This window comes from Mustela erminea, chromosome 10 (genome assembly GCF_009829155.1).
Source record: "Mustela erminea isolate mMusErm1 chromosome 10, mMusErm1.Pri, whole genome shotgun sequence".
In the NCBI taxonomy this organism is placed as follows: Eukaryota; Metazoa; Chordata; class Mammalia; order Carnivora; family Mustelidae; genus Mustela; species Mustela erminea.
In genome coordinates, this window is record NC_045623.1 from 78,806,134 (window position 1) to 78,822,434 (window position 16,301).

The 16,301-nt window shown below is 41.3% G+C and overlaps 1 protein-coding gene across 2 annotated transcripts in view; it reads right to left on the reverse strand.

The window, feature by feature from the left end:
* Positions 1–2,530: 2,530 nt before the first annotated feature.
* Positions 2,531–16,301, reverse strand: part of SMAP2 (small ArfGAP2) — a 44,955-nt gene continuing 31,184 nt past the window's right edge. For both annotated transcript variants that reach the window (XM_032303543.1, XM_032303544.1), the window contains 7 exons: positions 15,473–15,551; positions 12,104–12,190; positions 11,015–11,096; positions 9,892–10,001; positions 8,907–9,072; positions 8,126–8,442; positions 2,531–2,656 (listed from right to left, as the gene is read on the reverse strand). In XM_032303543.1, coding sequence (XP_032159434.1) covers positions 2,531–2,656; positions 8,126–8,442; positions 8,907–9,072; positions 9,892–10,001; positions 11,015–11,096; positions 12,104–12,190; positions 15,473–15,551 — 967 coding nt within the window. The remainder of the gene's footprint in view (positions 2,657–8,125; positions 8,443–8,906; positions 9,073–9,891; positions 10,002–11,014; positions 11,097–12,103; positions 12,191–15,472; positions 15,552–16,301) is intronic.

Here is a 16,301-nt window from a genome sequence, read left to right on the forward strand (position 1 = left end):
TTTGTTCACAGGGTACTACTGCCTGAGATGTTCTTCTCCCTATTCCCATCCAACCTGGTGGTTAACTACTACCTCTCCTTTGGGACTCAACTCAATGCCCTCATCCTTAGAGAGGTTCCCTGACTCGGCTAGAGGCCCCTTAGCTCCCATAACACGCCATCTAAGCAATTCTACGTCTGTTGCCCCATGAGACTGTGAGCTTCTTAAGAGCAGGAACTATGTCAGATCCATTTTTCCTCAACTGTTCTTCCCAAATTCTAAAAGCTGATGGGCCCCCAAGGCAGAGTCCTCTTCTCCCTATGCTTTCCCCTTAGCTATTTCATCTGATCTCATGGCTTTATATAGCATCCACACCCTGATGACTCCCAGACTGATTCCTCCAGCCAAACAATTTCCAGAGAAAACATTTACACTTGCTCTATTCTTTTTCCCGATCTCCACACAAGTGGCTGCTTAGTCAGGTCTCAGTTCAAATGTAACTTCCTGACTACTCCATCTTAGAGGTCCCACACCCACACTCTCCCCTTTACTCATCTTATCTTGTATCTGAAATTAAACAGTTTATTTACTTGTTTATTGTCTGTCCTACCCATACATCCCATGAAATTGCTAAATATTGATTCACTGCTTTATTCCAGAGCCTGTGACAGTGTTTGGCAGACTGTAAAAACACTTATTAAATATTTGTTGAATGAATGCCCAACACAGGTCTCGCACATGATACTTGTTAATAGTCAAATGCTAAGGGTCTGATACTGTGCAGAATGTACCACAGGAATTGCTTCATTTGACCATAAATATGACCATTAGGCTCCACTTTACACTGAAACCCAAGGGTTCAGTAGCTTGCACGGAAAGGGACATGAATTTTGGCAGCCAGATCCAGAGCTTACTTCCTTTGTCACTGAGCTATCCTCTCATTTACCTCTGAAATATTTAAAAGGTGTACTCAAAGGAAAGAAGGGAGGGAGGGAGGAAAGGAGGTGGGTCTCAGCTTCTCTACCTGGTGGGGGAGAAAAGGACTTCTAGTTCCGATGTTCTGAGGCTCTAGCAGGAGCAGATATCCACAGTTTCCTCAGCTCACAACTCCAGACACCACTGGGCAAAGGACAAAGGTCCCTTCTCTGACTGCTTGAGCCTGGGCCTGGTCCTTGGGCATTCCCAATATAAAATTTTTTAAAATCTAGGAAGTGGGGGGAACTACGACTGGAAAGCAGGAAACCAAGATGCAACTCCCCCTCCTCCATGAGTGACACACATTAACAGCCAAGCAAAGGGTCCTTCCCTGCAATATTTATTAAGGAATTTACACATACACAGGAGAAAGGCAACCAGGAATTGTGGTTCCCACAGGTGAAATCTCTTAAGCAAAGTTTTCTTGTTTTAATTTTCAAGTAGGGTGAACAATGACTGACAGGAAAGCTGTCCAGGCTCTCTGCTTCACACACCTGGAGGAGGTGGGGAAACAGAGAGGCCTGGGATACACAGGCATGAAAGGGTGATTGGCAGATCAGGAGGATGGGGGAGGAGGAAGGGAGCTGTGCGTGAGATTGCAATTTTTTTTTTTAAACTATACGAAAAAGTGGCAACAGTTTCAGGCTGTTGATAAATTAACTCCTCTCTGTGTAAACCTCAAACAAAAACACAAACACCCAGAGCAGATGGGGAAAGAGTGGGAGGTGAAATACACACACACACACACACACACACACACACACAGTACACACATTAAGCTCTGCATTCCCACTGGAGGGGCTGGTCCTCCAGCCATAGAGCCAGATCCCACTGCATGTAGGATGGAGGTGGGGCAGGGCTGTGTTCTTGTGTGGGACCTTTGTGAAGTCTTTGGTGCTTATAAAGGCTGACTGAAGCAGTAAGTCCTGAAGCCTCAGATCCAGAAAGCAATTCAGGGCAAAGTAGAGTAATATTTTTGCTCATCCCCACAGGAGGGGGTTTGCCTCAGCCCAGGGCTAGGGCCAACGTGATCTAAGACCCAAGGAGTATTTAATTTGATTTCAGTACTTTCTTCATTCCCATAAATTATGGGAGCATGATATCTCCCTCTTCAACCAAAAATTCAAACATGTAGAAACAGCCTAGCAACACATACAGAAGTACCTCTAAACCCTCCCCTCTTTGCCTAAAAGACAACACCTCCAGACCTTTCTGAGAGTCTGATAGGAGGTTTAACCTCAGGGGAAACGTACTCAAAGGTGTGCACCTTTCTCCCACAGTTTAAGTGCCTTCTGCCAACAATTCCTAAGGTGCTGGTGCCAGGAGAGGACTGGGGTTGAGGCTGCAGAGGAAGTCGGGATGGCGAGCAGACACATACAACATAAAGCAACAGAGAGGTGTGCATGTCCGGGAAGTGGCTGGGCTGGGCAGAATGCCAAACCCCAAATGACAGATTGAGCAATTTCTAAACCAAACAGAGAGGTAGGAAAAAGGGATGGGACGGAGGAGTTGGAGAAAGAGGAAAACCGGGAGGGAGAGGGCTGAGGAGAGTGGTAGCCATACAGGTGTTTTGTTTTTATTTCCACATCTGAGGGCTGAGAGTCTGATTTGCTGCCTGTCCATTTCCGCCGCTCATCGACTGTCCATAGGTCAGCATGCCGTGGGCTCCACAGAAGTTCATCCCAGCCATCTGCTGGGTCATCTGAAAGGGAGAGAGGAGACTTTCAGACCCAGCTGTGGGCATGCAGCCAATTACTGCAAAAAGGCGGGGTAGGAGTCCTTCCATCTACAGGGAGGGGTTGAATGAGACAAAGGGAAATTGTTATGGTACAGATCTGCCCTGAGCCTTAATAGACCATTTTGAGGGCTCCAGACCACGTAAATAAGGACTTCCCAGAAGGGAGATGCTGACAGAGATTAATGCTCAGAGAGGGAAAGCAGTCCTGGAGCTAGCCAGACTAGACCTTTCTAGTCTCTCATCCTAAAAAGAAGGGGCCTATTGTGAACTTGCCAGCCCCGAGAGTATGCAGCCGAGCCCCCACAGCAGCGCTCCTGTCTTATCTCCAGCAGAGTCATGACTGTCAGTGCCAGGGGAAGTGCTTGTGTGTGCTCAAGCCGAGAGAAAAGGAAAAAAGAACTGGACTGTTTAGAATGAACAAAGGCAGGCAAGAAAAAAGAAAAGAAAAGAAAAGAAAAAGAAAAGAAAAGAAAAGAAGAGAAGAGAAGAGAAGAGAAGAGAAGAGAAGAGAAGAGAAAAGAAAGAAAGAAGGAAGGAAGGAAGGAAGGAAAGAAGGAAAGAAGGAAAGAAGGAAGGGCGGGCAGGCCAATGGGTCTTCAATGTGTGAGGGGGAAGTTGCTGGGAGAAAAGAACCAGTGGAATAAGGTCTGGCCGGGGCTAGGACCTCTTTATGAATGAGACTGAAAGACTGGCCTCGGCAGTGAAGAGAGAAAACTATTTATCGAGGAAACTATTTATCAAGAAAAATGCCTTAAATCTCCCAAGACCGGTACATTTTTGTGTAAGTTCTTTTCTTGAGGAGAAGGGCTATTTTCCTGCCATCAACTTAAAAAAAAAAAAAAAAAAGAAGAAAAAAACACCTCAAGTTTATAGAAAAATAGAAAGAACAATATAATGGAACCCACATATCCTTCCTTAAATTCACAATTGTTAACACCTTGTTTTATTTTCTGAGCTCTGCATATCTTGTATAGGACCTTTGTACATATATATATGTGTGTACATTTTAAAAAATTTTTGTTTTAAAAAAATTTTTTTTAAGATTTTTATTTATTTATTTGAGAGAGAGAGAGAGAGAGCATGTGAGACGGGAGAAGGTCAAAGGAAGAAGCAGATTCCCCTTGGAGCTGGGAGTCTGATGCAGGACTTGATCCTGAGACTCCGGTATCTTGACCTGTGCTGAAGGCAGTTGCTTAACCAACTGAGCCACCCAGGTGCCCTATGTGTACATTTTTGATGAGCACTGAAAACAGCAGATGTCCTGACATTTCACCAATTAGTAAGTCAGGAGGCAGCTCATAAGAAAGAACACTTTCCTAAACCCACAATACAAAAATTGAATGTGATCACAATACTCTAACATAGGTTATATTTCATTTTCATATCTCTGTAGTCTCCTTTAATATAGAACAGTTCCCCCACCACTTTTTCTTTCCTGACGTTGTTTTCGAAATCCAGGCCAGTTACTTTGCAGAAAATCCTTCAACTTGGTTTTACCTCACATTTTCTCAAGATTGGATCCAAGTTAAACATTTTTGGCAAAAAATTCTATGGAAGTGATATCATGTCCTTCTCAGTACAAGACACCAAGAAGCACATGATGTTCATTTGTCCCACTGTTGGTAATCTTACGTTTGAGCACTCTACTAGGGTACTATCAAACATGAGGTTTTCGGGGGTTTTTGTTGTTGTTGTAATTAGTAAGTAATCTAAAGGGTATTTCTGTGAGAATATGTGAATATCCCATTCTTTCTACAATTACTAGTTGCCATTCTTCTCTGTAAAGAAGGCTTTCCTTCCCTCTTTCCCACACCCATTTCAAAAAATATATCACTATAGACCCATGGATTTCTTTTCCTTTAGTGTTATAATCCATCAGTGTCATTCCTTTTGATGTTCAAACTGTCCCATATTTGGACAGTTGGAACCTCTAGAAATTGGCTCATGTGTCCTGACATATTCTCAACAGTTTCATAGCACTTCATTACTTATACAAATAAACATGAAGGACTGAAAATAGCGAATTAAAATCCCAACTATGAAAGCTAGAAAAAGAAGATCAGAGTAAGTCAAAAGGCAGCATATAAAAGGAAATAATAAAGATAAACCATAAATTGAAGTCAAAAACAAGCAAAGAAAAAATTTAGACTAAATAAAACAAAATCCTGTGGGGTTTTAAAATATATGTATATGTATAATTAACAAAATAGGCCACTAGTTAGCCTAATAGAAATGACAAGAGGGAAGGAAACCACAAACATACCAAATAAGACAGGACAAGGGAGAAAGAAATAACCATTGAAAGAGGAAACTTTCAAAAAAAATCATGAAACAGACTGCTCGGCTTAACCTTTGATAAATGAATTTGAAACCCCAGATCTAGGTAATCTAGATAGGTAATTACCCTTAATCTAGGTAAACAGAGTTTTCCAAAACTGACTTTTTTTTTTTAAATAAGACTTTATTTATTTATTTATTTGACAGACAGAGACCACAAGTTCCAAAACTGACTTTTAAAGAACAAAGAGAGAATGCTATTAAATTACTACACAAAGGTCCACACAATTGCATTCTACACAATTGGGGAATTCTACCCAATCTCCAAAGACCTATATAAACGATTCCAGACTACAGAGAAAGGAAAACAAGAAAGTAGTTCTTATACAGCAGGTAAACATTGTCACCCAAACCTGAGAAGGACAGTGTGTGCACGCATACGTGTGGGCACACATGCTGCTCCAATAATACCTCTTTTTGCCCATCTCTTGGTTTTCAGACTTTGAATCACTTTGTTTCAGTGGATATTTTTGTATCCAGTGTAAAATTAGGCATTGCTTTGTAAGCCAAACATCTTTTTCTTTTCATAAAAGAGCTACCTGTTGATATGACTGCCGTTTGGTCTTAATTCTATCATGTTACATTTTTACTGTGTTTTGCTGTACTTCATAGTCTACGTACTCCATTTTGTTGTAGAGTATTCCTATGGTATTTATAAAGTTTCATTTTTTGTTCTAGTGGTTAACTTTATACTAATAACTTCCATCTTTTGCTTCCTTTATTCTGTAATCAAGCTTCTTCCATTTGACACGTCAGCTTATTACACCCTTCAACTTCCACCTATTTCCTATGCAAAAATCAATTTATCCTACCTTCTCCTTTTTACCTTCTCCTCCTGTTACCATTGTTTGTTCTGAGTAAAACATATATTCACCATCAGTCCTTTTGCCAAAATGTCCCCACTCATCTCTTAGATGGATGAAGCTTATCTTCTGGTACATTCCACAGGGAAGACTTATACGTATGATATTCTCTGATTTCTTGCATATTCAAGATTTTTTTTTTAAAGATTTTATTTATTTATTTGACAGAGAGAGATCACAAGCAGGCAGAGAGGCAGGCACAGAGAGAGGAGGAAGCAGGCTCCCTGCTGAGCAGAGAGCCCGATGCGGGGCTCGATCCCAGGACCCTGAGATCATGACCGGAGCTGAAGGCAGCGGCTTACCCCACTGAGCCACCCAGGCGCCCCTCAAGATTTTTTAAAAATAGCCTCAATCCTTGAAGGATTGCTTGTCTGGCTGTGAAATACTTGTCTCACATGTATGCATCTTGAAAATATTACTCCCATTGTTGTCTTTTTTTTATGTTGCAGTTAGAAGTCTAATGTCAAGCTGAGTGTTCTTTTTGTCTTTAAAAAATGGCAGATCTAAGGTCCTGAGTCAGTCTCATAAAAAATGGCAGATCTGGGGGGATGGGAGGTAAAGAGAGTGTTGGAGCCCTGAGAATTTTTCTTGTTCCATAAAATCTGAAAGTTTACCAGGATATATGTTATAGTTGACCATTCTGGGTCAACTTTTACACAGTGGGTTCTTTCAATATTGTATTCTTTTATTTATAGGACGTTTTCTTGTATTACAGATTTAAATATATTAATTCTGCTCCACTATTTAGTTTTTCTTCTTTGGCGTCTCCAAATATATTTATGTTAGGCCTTCTTGGCTTAGTTTCTATTTTACCTTCTCTTAGATTTATTTTCCTGCTTCCTATATTTAGTTTCCATTCTCTGACCTCTGTTATGCCTTTCTTCAATGCCAAGTATATTTTCAGTTGAATCTATTCTCCTTTGGTTAACTTGTAATTCAGACTTTACTTCTAAGATAATTGTGTCTCTTCGATTTCTTTCCTGAATGCTGGAAAGTTTCATTTCATAAATTCCAGTTTTTGTCCATTTTGGTTCTGAGTTTTTATATTTCTGATTCAAGCTGTTTTGTCTTCAAGTGTTAAAGGACATCTCATTCAGGCTGGTGGTTTGTTAACAGTTTTCTTCTGTTCATGGTTGTTTCGGGGGGAGAATTTTCATTTCTTGGTATGTTTCGATTTTCATTTTCTATTTTCTTCTAGTAATAGTTTGTATAAATGTGACCTGCCACTTTCTATTTGTTTTGTAGTGCCTTATTTTTCTGAAATCAGGAATAATAAATGGGTGTGAGAGTTCAGGGAGGCTTACTAGGTTTCTTAGTTCAAGAGTGCCCTCTTCTGTTGGTATAGTGAAATTATTTGGAAGGAAGGGAGAAGATGGTTTATCTTCTCATTTTGTGATTCCCTTTTTCCACTTCTCATTTCTTAGTTTCCCTTCACTACCAGGTCCCCAAAGAGTGTCTCTCCTTTCTAAGTCACCCCCACAGGGGATTCCTGGGTGGCTCAGTCTGTTAAGCATCGAACTCTCAGTTTTGGCTCAGGTCATGATCTGAGGGTTTTAAGATCAAGTCCTGAGTCAGGCTCCACACTGGCTGGGCATGGACCCTGCTTAAGATTCTAAGTCAACCCCATTACTTAGAAGAAATGCTTTTCCAGAGCTACCACCTTTAACCTTATATATTTCAAGACCCACATAACCAGAGTTCTAACTGGCAAGTCTCAGACCTCCTCTCATCATCCCTCTAATCTCATAAGTCTTCCTTCCAGGGGGTGATTTGTCTATGTTCTGTCACCTCCAGCCCTCTGCTCCCTCCCCTCTTTCCACATAGCCTCTCTGATGCTGGCTCTGCTGGATTTGGGTGTTTACTGCCATGTAATGTGAAGTTTGCAGTATACCATTTACTAGATGTGGCAGTCATAAGTTATGAGTGGTTTTATTTGCATTCCTTATTTACCTATACAGGTTTTTTAAAAATTCTTGTTTTGAGGAGTTGTGTGGAGAAATTTAGACTGAGGCAATTATCCTCATTCTACAACAACCCAGAACTCCTCAGAAAGTCTGATGTTAGGTAGACCTTCTAGGAATAAAAAGGGTGGGGGAGGGTGGCAAACCTAAGAATGTCTCGCATTATCTCGTTCACGTTGTAAGGGTTCAAAGGGTTCATAAGGGAGAGGTGACGTGAGACAGCCCTGAGGGAGGCTCCAAACTCTTGTCCCAAGGAAAATGGGGTAGCTTACCTGAGTTAGGTTCCACTGCAACTGCTGAGCGGGCTGAACCCCATACATAGTCTGGGGCACAGCTGCCATGCCTGCCATGTAGCCAGCCTGCTGGGGGGTCATCATTCCATTTGGCACGCCCATCATTGAAGCCTGCATGCCGCCCATATAGCCTGCAGGCACGGCCATGGGGGCAACCATCCCAGAAGCTCCTGGCTGCGCTACCATGCCTACTGGTGGGGGCATCATGCTCCCCATGATGCTGCTGGGAGGGGTGACCCCAGGGAAGCTGGGGTAGGCTGTGGGATATGCCATCTGAGCCGGAGCCATGAACATTGCTGCCAAGAAAACATAAACAGAGAACCGTTTAAGAGCAAAGTACACCAAGTCAGTCCAAGCTCACTGGCTACTTCCTCCTTGCCAGCTAAAATTTCTGAGTAGCATTTCTACTCAACCTAGAATGCTCTTTTATACAGCAGAACAGTGAGATTCCCTACAAGACTTGAGATGGCTTACCAGCGGACTGCTGACCTAGCCACTTTCCTTTCAGGGTCCAGGTCCAGACCCTGAGTCAGACTTTACAGCAGTGGGACTCCAGACCCCACAAAAGTATGGTTCTGAGTTACATTAATATCTACCTGCTGACACTTCATAACCTCACAAGGAATGTCATGTTCAGGCCTGTTTAGGGTATAATGTCCTGCGCCCCCAAGGCAACTACACCCTATTACAACAAATAATTTCTGTGTGTAAGTCCCCATGTCTCTGTCTGGCATAATGCCATCATCCCCGTGACATCTACCTTGGGCAGGCAGCTGAGGTGTCTGGGATCCATACAGTGAAAGGATGGAGTCTTTAGAGAGCTGTTTCTTGCCTGTTTCTTCTGATTTGCTCCCTGGCTCTGGAAACAGGTTCAGGTTTTCAGGAACAGAGCCGGCACTCCCTGCAGTTGGCATGGAACCTACAACCTTAGGGCAAAAAGAGGGCAGGGGAAGAGGGGAGAATTGGAATGGTCCTCACAGAAGTCTCGGTAAGGACCGCCCTCATTTCTCTGCTGCTTCTACATCTGCAATAAGAATTCATGGGCAAGTTAATAGCTTCCTAACGTTTCTACCACACAAATATTAAAAACACCTGATAGATAAGCTCTGGTGCAATTCTTTATTCCACAGTTGAACAAGTGATTCGGTGAAAAACAAACAAAAATCAACCTACAAATGATGCAGCCACAGAGAACTGAGTTTAGATCCCAGCGCAGCCACTTACTAGTTGCAAAACAAGAGGCTAGTCATAAATTTTCTGAATTAATGTTTTCTCATCTATAAAATACCCATTTTGCAGGGCTGTGGTAAATATTTTAAGTTATAAAAGAAATACGCAAACAGGTATACAAAATCACTTAGCACTGTGCCTGGTCATAAGCAGGTAGTCCACCAATGGTAGCCATTAACAGTTTCAAGTCTTTCACACCTACAAATTCTCTGGTAGTAACCTCCATGCTGGGGAGCTGACCTGAAGTATCAGCCTTTACAGTGAGACACACCTTCAACAGAAGCCCACTCAAAGGACCCACTTTTTTTGGGCAGGAGACAAAAGGGAATGAGTAGTAATCCTAGGCTGTAACAGAGATGGCACAAGGTTTAAGGGAAGAATCAAGAATTAAGAAAGCTAATTAATTAATTAATTAATTAAGTCCAACTCCACCACAGAAGTATGACTTGGTTCCATTTTATCAAAATTATCCTTTTCAGAATGTTCCTTAATCCTAAGGCATCCACATGACTCACCTTTCTGGAAACTGAAGAAGAGGGTGATGGAACAGAAGCCAGAAGATCTAAATCCTTCTCTAGGGTATTGCTGGTCTTACTATTTGCCATGGAGCAGGACACAGGAGCATCTGGAAAGAGATAGCAAAGCTCAACTGTAGCACTGCTCATTAAGCCCATGACTTCCTTCTACTCTAGATACAAAGTGCACAGAGAAAACCTATATGCTCCATCAGGGACCTGGAAATCTAGGCTTTGGACACCATCTAGTTTGGATGTAGCATTTCAAAAAAGGCCTCACCTTACCTTCCCCGGAGCATGCTGGAGAAGGCTGGAGCCCAGCTCTCTGGGATGGGGCAGCAGAAACCCAGACCTGAAGGCTTTATTAGCCCCCTAGCAAAGGGGCTGGCTGGCTCCCTTCTGGCTATTTGAGGGGAACAGCTGTGTAGCTTTTCTCTCTTTTTCAGAGATAAATGGAAGGTATAGAAATTATAAACCTAAATAGCCCATAACCTAAATTAGCAGAAATGCACTGAAACCAAAGTACAGCCATGAGATCTGTGAAGGGTAAAGAATGGGTTCTATTTCTGAAAGGGGCAGACCACTCGTTCAGGGTTTCAAAGGTTTGGAGAAAAATAACCACAAGGCTAATAGGCCATCTCAGAAACACACTGCACCTGAAAGTGAGAGGGATGGGGGCATGGCTCATGGGAGCTGGTTTAGTGAAACTTGCTAACGTTTACTGAATACTTAGTTCATGCCAGGCAAGGGGCAAAGAGCTTGAGAGGAACGATCTCATTGAATCCTCCCAACAACACTTCTGAAATAGAGACGGTTATCATCCTTATGTCACAGATTAGGAAATTAATGTTCAGAGGTTAAGTAAACTACCCAGGGTCACACATATAGTAAGTTGCAGAGATGGGACTCCGACTCCAAACCACTACGCTATACTATTGCTCTGAAAAGTGTAAACACTTCTTAGAATGACTGCTGAGAGGTGAAACAACAGGAAAAACATGAAAGAACCATCTTAGCGATGAAGACACAAAGTAAAGAATCCCATCACTATCTATCTTCCCAGGGTGACAGAGAATTCATCATAATATGTAAGAGTATGGGAGTGGGAAAGTCTGGCTCTTACCAAGGCCCAACAAATCCATGACAGGGGCTGAGGATTTCGGGGAGCTTTTCCGAGGTAGCTGTGGATCTTCTTTTTTCTGTGGCTAAGGTGAAAATATGTTAAAGAAAGAAATAAGCAGGTGTTTTTGAACGCTTTTTTCCCTTCGTCACTGTAAAGCCACAGGTGTTCTTGTGGTACGGCTGCCCTTATTCAGAGTTCCAAAGAAAGAAAACTCAGGAAGTGTCAGGTGAAAGAATCAAGTCAGGAAGTGTAGGTGCATAAACCAAACCTAAAGTGAAAAAGATATCATCTGTGCTTGTCTGGCTTTCTGAAACCAAGACAACCACAGATCAGAAGATCCTACAAAAATAGCAGGTTTGGGCCCCAGAAAAAGCCAAGAATAAAGGTAGGTGTCTGAGGGTATAAAAGCCCAGAGCCAACAAATCTCCCAGTGATTAGAAAAACTTTAATACCAAAAGGGAGATCAGTTTAAAGATTACCTAATTCACTCTGCCCGTATCATTAATGACTGTGTTCTGCAGACAGTGCGATTCAGAATGACAATCAAAGACTCTTCCTTAAGCAAACAGTAAAAAGTCCTCTCTCCCAAGATTCCAAGCTCTTACATTAGAGTATCCACTACTATAGCCACAATGTCCTGTGAAAAAAAGAAAGGTGTCTACTTCAAGATGATAGAGCAAGAATACAGGAAGAGGATTAAAATGGATCGGTACAGCCCAGCTTCTGGACTGTTCTTAACCGCAACAGGAAAATGAGGTAGAGAGCGTCTAATGAGAGAGGATGCAGAGAGCATCTGCTCAGGAGGTATCACACATGGAACGTGCCTCTAGCTGAGATGGGGCAGATGCCGTCCCAAACCCCTCACTGGCCCCAAAGAGAAAAGTCACAGAGCAGATTAGGCAACAAGGCAATGGGAAAGCATCAGAAATGGCACCAGGCAATCTAATCTAAATGTGGAACCCTCTGGTTCCAAGTAAAATGGTGCAGTATGCTCTTAAGCCCACCCCACCCACCAAAAGGCCTCCTTCCCCTCCCCTCCGCATATACACAAACCCCAGGCCATCCCAGTGCGAAGACTTTCCCACTTACCATTTTAACTTTCTCAAAAACAACAGGTTCCATTTTTTTCTCCGGAGCTGGTTCACTTCCTCGTTTCCACTTGTCATCTTTTTCTTTCTGTAATGATTTAACAAAACAAGACAAAGAACACAGGCCCCACGGTGACCAATAGTTAGACAAATTGTAATTCCAAATGTGCAAAAAGGACAGAAAATATTCCTGTTGAACCTGAAGCAGGAGTCTGACAAACATGGGGGTTTCTTTGTACCACAGTAGCCTCAATGCTGTAAGAGGCATCTTTCACTAAGTGCCTCCTTGTTCTAACTCACCTATGACTCCTGAAATGCGAGTCCAGGCTACCTACAGAAGTTAAAAACGTTTCACCAGTTTGTTGCCCCTTTGTGACCCAAGTTTAACTTACTCATGCTTTGAGGGGTCCCCCTCATTTTGGTACACCAGTAAATAAATTCGTGTTCATCTTACATAACATACATCCTTTGTGATTTTTTTTTTAAAGATTTTATGTATTTATTTGACAGAGAGAGACCAAGCAGGAAGAGAGGTAGGCAGAGAGAGAGGAGGAAGCAGGCTCCCTGCCAAGCAGAGAGCCTGATGTGGGACTCGATCCCAGGACCCTGAGATCATGACCTGAGCCAAAAGCAGAGGCTTAACCCACTGAGCCACCGAGGCACCCCATCCTTTGTGATTCTAATTCAATCATAAATCCTCTCAATGTTAGTCTCCTCTTTTTAAAATCAGAAAATAAACTGTAATTTCAAGCTTAAATATTAGGAAAACAAAAAATTAAGGATATAAGGCCAAAGGGGAAAAAAAAAAAAGCAAAGGGATTAAAATATCCCTTTTAGGGGGTCCTGAAAGAGTTGCCTGGAAAAAAAAAGGCACATCAAAAGTAAGAGGTTAGAAAGTCTCTCAGTTTTTGTTACTTCCAGAGGCAGTTTCATAATTCTTTCATAGATTATAATGTATTGGTCTCATTTTTAACATCAAATAAATACCTAAATGCAGAACAGAACCTCAGAGCAAACTTGAGAACACGGACTTATAAGAGGAAGTGCATTCAAAAAACTATTCAGGGTGCCTGGGTGGCTCAGTGGGTTAAAGCCTCCGCCTTCAGCTCAGGTCATGATCCCAGGGTCCTGGATCGAGCCCCACATGAGGCTCTCTGCTCAGCAGGGAGCCTGCCTCCACCCCCACCCCACACCCCGCCTCCCTCTCTGCCTACTTGTGATCTCTATCAAATAAATAAATAAAAGAAATAAAATAAAATACTTTCTTGAGGGGAGAACGATCTCAATAATAATAGGGTTGATAGGGAACAAGTAAAACTAGCACTCTTCTACAATGCCTAGAAGACAGCATAAAACAGTGCAACTTCTGGAAAGTATATTAGCAAAACTAAAAAGAGACAAATACTGAAGCCCTTTGACCTAGATAATACCATATCCTGTAATGTATCTTAAGAAAATAATCCAAAATGTAGAAATATAACCTTATGCACCAAGAAGTTCATCCCAGAATTATTTATGCTGAAGAAACATTTAAACAACCTTTCTTGTCTTCTACATTGTCTGTGATATAGAATATACTGATCTTGTAACTCACTAAAGGATGTAACAATTAAGTTATGAACATTATATAAGAAACATAAAAATAGATAATATGCTACACTGAATGAAAATAGTAGACAATTTATATAACTATTATAATTGTGCCTCCTAAAAGTAACTACAAAAAAAGAGGGAACACACCAAGGTGATCATCACTGGTAAAGATGATAAAGGTAGGCATGGATTTTCCACTTTAATTTTCTTATTATCTGTAATATGATATTATAACCACAAAGAACACATGTGGCTATGTCTGTTTCATACATGATGTAGTGCTTTAATACAGAACACTTTATTTCTTGAAGTGAAAAATACTTTATCTGTCCATTTAAAAATAATACTCTAACAGAGCCACTTTTTTTCAATTTGATTATTACCTGCCTTCACTTAGCAAATATTAATTCTTGGCATATAAATCTTCAGAAAAATATTTTCAAAAACTAAGTACATCAAATAAAAATTCTTGGAAGAGCTTTTTGGTAAACAGAAGGTATTTCTTTCCTAAGTGAAAACATTCAGTGAGTAAAACAGGCTGTTTGCATGGGTACGGTACACCAGCAACGTAAGTCTGCATGAACACTATCTTCATATAGCAACTCTTCCCTCCTCCCCTATCATCTGGATTATCTCAGATACTCAGCTCTGACCTCATCTGATTTCATATCTTTCGGTACAATGAACAGCACTGAGCAGACAGACCAGTTTTCTACAAATCAAAGGAAATGTGTGTCCTTTGGTTCCAAATTCTTTTTGATGATGCCATCCAAGCTGTGGCTCTACACTGGGTTGATTCTTTCACAGAACAGTTATGACAGATTCTGGATGACTATGAAGTAAGAGTCCCTCATACTAAGTTGAGAAGGAATTATCTTCACCTAACTAAATATATTACCCTGCACTTACTTGCCTACATTGAAACTCACCTGCTAGTTGATGCCCCTTTTCACAAAACCCAAAAGATCAATCTGGGGCAGATTCCAATTAGTTTGACTTTAAATTACCTGGAAGGGCTTAGAGTCCTGTATATCCTCCATTAAAATACAAAACTGGAAGATGATAAATTGGACTTACGTTAGAGCTGGAGAATCCCATACTCTATACTTCTGAAGCTAAAGAAATAGTCAATTATTCCTAAGCAAATTTACTATAGAGTTTATCAAAGGCTTTTTTAGGTTGTCATACTGGTTCCTCTTTAGTTGTCACTAGTCAGGCACCTTTCCTTCTTCAAGAAACCTTTTGTATTTCACCTGTATGTTATTCTTGTCCTAGTTACACTGTGCTTCAGATTCTAACCAAATGCCTAAGATGGAAAGTGAGCTTGGCAACTGGTAGTCTCCTTCTAAAACCCTTTTCGGGAACAGGGTCCCACTGTGTCCATCAACACACTGGTAATACACACTGGTCACACTGAAGAAAACTTTGGTCATTTACAGAAAAAAATACATATATACACAGACATTTATACACATAGATACACAGACATATTACTAGTATGCCCAACATCTCCATCTGAAGGAATAATTTGGAACTGGGAATCATTGACGCCTAAATACAGATCAAGACAAAGAACTCACTGATGGTTTGCCCTGTCTGTCCCTGACATGGAAGTCTGCTCCATGATATCTTGTGGCCTTGATTCAATAATTAGCTTTTTTCTATTTTTTTTTTTTTTATGATTTTGGAGTATTTCAGTAGCTCTTAAATTCTTCCCCGGCCTGATTTGTAAGCAAATTACTTATTTTGAACAAGGTTTGAAAGATTTATAACCAACCCTAAAAGCATTGATGTCCAAACTTCGGTCCATGTATTTCTTCTTCTCGTATTTATCTCGAATAAATCCCTCGACAGCTCTGCAAAAGCTTATTAAGGTTAAATCAAACAAATCTTTCCCATTGTCTGACTCTAACAGGTCGATCTGTATTCAACAGAATGTTGTCCTCCTCTTTCCCTCCTGCCCCGTTTCTCCATATGGCTCCTGTTTCTTCACATGCAGTTTCCCTGACCACAACCTTAAAATGCTTCCTTCATGGTTACTGCTGGGAATCACCATTTCCTATGATTTTCCTTCAGGATAATGATAGCAGCAAATGGGATTAATCTTCATACTGACATCAGAGGAACCTGAGGCTCTTCTAGAATACAGGTAAAGCAGCCAATTATCTATTTTAAAGCCCCTGGGTCAAAGGCCTTCTACAAAGGCACCTGGAGTGCCCCTTAAAACTATAAGCCCTGTGTGTCACCACCAGATTCTGATTAGTGTCTCTTCTGCAGGGCCCAAATCTGCATTTTAACAGGTTCCACCCACACCCAGCAAAAAGCAAACTCTAAAAAGACAGTCTACAAACCACATTTTGAGAAGCACTGCCTTTATGACATTTGGTTTTGTGAGTGAGTGCTACGCCCTGTTGAGGGGATGGGGGAAGAAAGTTATTGATTAACTGGTTAATAACAGTTCATTCTTTCACAGAGGACACAGAAAAGGCATTAAGAATGAATGGTAGTTTTGCTGATTCAATACAGCACAGTAATCTATTCTTTTTGGCACACAATAGTTTCAAAGATTCAAAAACTATCAGAGATGTCACTTTATGGGAGAATTC